This window comes from Trypanosoma rangeli (genome assembly GCF_003719475.1).
Source record: "Trypanosoma rangeli strain AM80 chromosome Unknown Tra_15.4_contig_00150, whole genome shotgun sequence".
NCBI lineage: Eukaryota > Euglenozoa > Kinetoplastea > Trypanosomatida > Trypanosomatidae > Trypanosoma > Trypanosoma rangeli.
Window position 1 is genome coordinate 23,613 of NW_021705898.1, and position 4,355 is coordinate 27,967.

Genomic DNA, 4,355 nt, shown 5'->3' on the forward strand with positions numbered 1-4,355 from the left:
AAAGAATCCAATACGCAAATGACCGAATCAAACGGAAAAAAAAACACCCTAACGTGAAACCAAAGCTGTATACAACGCATATAAAATAAATTATGGTACCCTCCACCGCAGATTGTCATGCAGCGGTGCTGCCATCTGCAACAAATACCAGAGTGTCCTCGCCGTGGGAAAGGGTCAGGCTGTCACCCTCGCGCGAGGCCCGCATTCCCTTTTCAAATCCAACACCAAGGGCACGCTCCACATCCATATGAAACGGTGGTCCCATCATCACTGTCGTCATGAGCATTCCAGTAAGCCTGCCGTTTTCGTAACTCAGGACGCCGTTCATTATGTTGGACACATTCACATGAACCCGCACTTTATCTCCATCTTCCACCAGCGTCAGCGAGGGGGCATCCCACTCACCCTTTGTGACACCCTTTCCGTTCAGCTTGCTCAGCGCATACGTTCCAAAAAGCGTCTTTGCGTCATCCACCATGTTCTCCTGATCTGGACCTTTTTGTCATCCTTTTTAACATTACAGTTGCGTGTGTATGCTGCGTACACACCCACAGACAACAAAAAAAAAAAACGCAGATGGAGTCAGCGGTGCACCCACAGCGCAGGAACCGCACAAGCACACACCGCAACACGGACTCATGCACGCATAGAAACAAAAACGAAACAATGAAAAAAAAAAAAGAATCACTTCCTTCCATATTCCATATACAGCCCACGGCATCGCGCCGCAACCACTCCTACAGAGGCTCCGCGTCGTAGGAGCACCTGTACCCGTTCACGTGCCCAGCAATAAACATAACAGTGGCGCCAGGGGCCACTAACGCCTCGGCCACCTGTTGGCCGTCCTCATTTACCGTCAGAAATGTGTCACTGAGACCCTCAACCCTCGACCTGAGGCCAAAGGTCACCACAACGCGCATGTTGTACCCCGTCGTGTCGTTGTAGAACGCCCACTTTCGCTCGTCCGCGTTGACGATGCGAAACATCAGCCCGTTGCCGTGACCCTTGAAGCATGGCACCACGCTCTCTCCCAGGTACGTCGGCTTCCCATTTAAGTACGGCATGGCAACTGCCTTTGCGTACACGAGTGTGTTTTCGCCGCAACGCATTGTCAGCCGTCCCTCGTCAAGGGTGCATAAAAAACCGGCGCTGAAGCCGCTAGTCAACGCACTCTCCAGAAGCATTTCGGCCTCGCTCCCCAGCATCGTCGTTGCCATCAGCTCCCCACGCAACGTATCCTCTGCCATCTGCACCCTCCCGCTCAGAATGTTGACCACCTTCGCGACGACGTCCACGCCCCCGCCCCTGCCCTGGGAAAGCACAAGCCTTGCCTGCCCGTCCAAGCGCACGGGAGCACCGTTGAGAGTCTTGAACATATACTCACCGGCAACATCACTCGGAAGCAGCGACCGCAAATACAAGAAGACACTGTGGTCATCCTTCAGGGTAAGGGTCCTCCCGTCGACAAACACCCGCATACCACCATCCATGCCTGCATAAAACCTCCCCTCCATCTCCTTCTGCACGCCCTCAGAGTCGAGTGTCGTTGAGGCAATCACACCCTGCAGAATGTCATCCTCCAGCTTCAACTCGCCCCGAAGAGTATTCGTGAACTGAGCAACCACCGAGACGCACTCCTCGTTACTGGGAATCACCACCAGCTCCATATCCCCAGCTTCGACGGGTTTGCCGTTGAACTCCCTGAAAGCGTACCGACCAACAAGACTCTCAACCGTCAACACACGATGGAACACGAGGTTGTTTAACTCCCCCGCCAGTGTCAGAGTGTCGTGGCTCCACTGCACGTCAAGACCGGCTCCAAACCCCTTTAACAAGGCCCTCTCAATCATGCTTTGCTCGTCTGTCCCCGTACGCGTCGTGGACGTGAGGCCACCGCTTAGTTTGCCATCATTAAACGTTACTTTGCCTTGCAACGTGTTGGCAACCTTGGCGACGACCATTACGCCATCAGCCTCCTCCATCAGGTCGAGCTTTGCCTTCGTTGTGAGCAGCTCGCCATCGAGTTGCTCCAGGACGTAGCTTCCACAAAATTGCAGCTTATTCATGATCTCAATAAATGCTTTCTACCTGTGGAGAGTGGGGGGGGGGGCGTGAGATAAAAAAGACACACACCACCACCTGAACGCCACTACTGCCAGATGGACACACACGTCGCCACGTGGGGCGCCCTGGAGGAAGTATGCACGTAGCACAACATGAAAGCGACAAGAAAAAAAAAGTATGACACCTGCATGTAGTATTTACATCGTTCCACACTGAGCAATGCCAGTCACCCAAATATTTCGTGCCAGGCCCCACCCGACACAGTGTTTATCCACGGCGAGACCCAAAATAAAGTCTTCCCACAAACACGGCGGCAAGCACAAGAGCGGCGCCAGCAGCAGCAGCAGCGGTAAATCTCGTTGAGCCCGTAGCTGATCGACGCCACAGGCGGGCCTCACGAAGGTACCCATTAAGTGCGGGAAACGCCTCCCTCGAAAGTGCATCGTACGGCTCCAGGGACGCTACGGCAACACGAGTTGTTTTGAAAACAGGGAGCGGAACCGATCCGTGGCCCACACCAGGCGCCGTGTCAAGCTGCCCCAGCGCACATATCTCGGCCCACGTAAAGTGCCACGTGAAGGGAAGACTCGGCGCAAGTGGACGAATGTCTAGAACCACAAATCTCAACGGCAACGCGCCATCACCAGCAGCCAACACGTCACCCTGCACAGCAAGCAGCACCGCAGCATTTTTGCATGCAGAAAGCGGCCTTCCTTCCTGTCTCTGCAGGCTCTCAAACACATCGACAACGCGCCTCTCCACTCGCTGCTGGGACTCACTCCCAGTCACTCCAAACAAGGAGAACATCAGGTTCGCTTGCGCACCAACCGACTCCACGGCCCGCAACTGCCCAGAGAAAAAAAAACCACGAAAAATGGCGGAATGAAGCAGACGTGTGTGAAGAACAATGCTCAGTGTGTCGTGGCCGTCCCCCACCAACCCATGCTCACTCCGCTCCATCGCACCAGCCGCGTTGAAAATGTCCTGCAGTCGATTACCAGTAAGCAAAGAGCGCATGACAACAGCATCAAGCCATTGCACAAGCACCTCCTCGGCCACAACGCTCCCACCCTCAACTGTTGCCGCCTCGGCATTCTTCTCGGCAAGCTTGTGAGCATCACCTGTGCCACAAGGAGTGTACAGAAAGCCATTCACCAGTAGGACGTAGAGAGAAATATCCGGAGCACTGCCAACAATGGACGCACACAAGGCGTCAAGCTGCGCCCGCGACGTCGATGTGGGCGAACGCCATCCCAACAGCACTTCAACCACGTCACCATATTTGCCAAGATCAAAAACTGCATCCGGGGCACCGTTGCACAACGCGGCGAGGCAGCCAGCCACATACCCACGAAGTCCTTCCGTCTGCTGAGGCCGGACAGACCACTGCCCCTTCGGCGGCTCGCTCAGCCAACGCGCCTGACCTCTGCTGTGAAAATTCAACGTAACGCACGTTTCGAAGAGCCCTCATTTCCGCATGCGCAACATCCGTCACAATCATCTGAAGCGCGTCCTCCTCCGCGTTGTCGCGCTCCACAAAACCTCGCACTTCATCGTCAAGAGCTCTCGTCTTATCCGTGTACTCATGCAAAAGCTTCTGTATGCTGCACGCCTCATCACACATGGCACGAGCAAAAACACGCAAATCTAAAGCTTCATCTTCAGCTGTCCGCTCCGGTGCGTTCTCGACATCATCGATATGCGTCATACCAGGGCCTTCCACAGCCACACAGAACAGGTCAAGAAAATGAAGATAAAAAAAAAATCAAACCCACTAGCTATCAATAAAACGATTCTCACCAAAAAAAAACACACCATAGAAACTACAAGAAACAATACAAAAGAATCCAATACGCAAATGACCGAATCAAACGGAAAAAAAAAACACCCTAACGTGAAACCAAAGCTGTATACAACGCATATAAAATAAATTATGGTACCATCCACCGCAGATTGTCATGCAGCGGTGCTGCCATCTACAACAAATACCAGGGTGTCCTCGCCGTGGGAAAGGGTCAGCCTGTCACCCTCGCGCGAGGCCCGCATTCCCTTTTCAAATCCAACACCAAGGGCACGCTCCACATCCATATGAAACGGTGGTCCCATCATCATTGTCGTCATGAGCATTCCAGTAAGCCTGCCGTTTTCGTAACTCAGGACGCCGTTCATTATGTTGGACACATTCACATGAACCCGCACTTTATCTCCATCTTCCACCAGCGTCAGCGAGGGGACATCCCACTCACCCTTTGTGACGCCCTTTCCGTTCAGCTTGCTCAGCGCATACGTTC

The 4,355-nt window shown here is 53.6% G+C and overlaps 5 protein-coding genes across 5 annotated transcripts in view; all 5 read right to left on the reverse strand.

Moving 5' to 3' along the window:
• Window positions 1–115: 115 nt before the first annotated feature.
• Window positions 116–478, reverse strand: TraAM80_04885 (uncharacterized protein; the record flags this gene model as incomplete). The annotated part of the gene is made up of 1 exon (XM_029381792.1): window positions 116–478. One exon carries the CDS (start codon window positions 476–478, stop codon window positions 116–118), a length of 363 nt encoding a protein of 120 aa, XP_029238273.1.
• Window positions 479–737: 259 nt separating this feature from the next.
• On the reverse strand, window positions 738–2,066 carry TraAM80_04886 (META domain containing protein; the record flags this gene model as incomplete). Its single annotated transcript, XM_029381793.1, has 1 exon — window positions 738–2,066. One exon carries the CDS (start codon window positions 2,064–2,066, stop codon window positions 738–740), a length of 1,329 nt encoding a protein of 442 aa, XP_029238274.1.
• A 265-nt stretch (window positions 2,067–2,331) lies between these two features.
• On the reverse strand, window positions 2,332–3,081 carry TraAM80_04887 (uncharacterized protein; the record flags this gene model as incomplete). Its single annotated transcript, XM_029381794.1, has 1 exon — window positions 2,332–3,081. One exon carries the CDS (start codon window positions 3,079–3,081, stop codon window positions 2,332–2,334), a length of 750 nt encoding a protein of 249 aa, XP_029238275.1.
• Window positions 3,082–3,355: 274 nt separating this feature from the next.
• On the reverse strand, window positions 3,356–3,772 carry TraAM80_04888 (uncharacterized protein; the record flags this gene model as incomplete). The annotated part of the gene is made up of 1 exon (XM_029381795.1): window positions 3,356–3,772. One exon carries the CDS (start codon window positions 3,770–3,772, stop codon window positions 3,356–3,358), a length of 417 nt encoding a protein of 138 aa, XP_029238276.1.
• Window positions 3,773–4,020: 248 nt separating this feature from the next.
• TraAM80_04889 (uncharacterized protein) overlaps window positions 4,021–4,355 on the reverse strand; it is a gene marked incomplete at both ends in the record, with an annotated part of 435 nt that continues 100 nt past the window's right edge. The window contains one exon of the mRNA XM_029381796.1: window positions 4,021–4,355. This exon is cut by the window's right edge and continues 100 nt beyond it. Coding sequence (XP_029238277.1) covers window positions 4,021–4,355 — 335 coding nt within the window.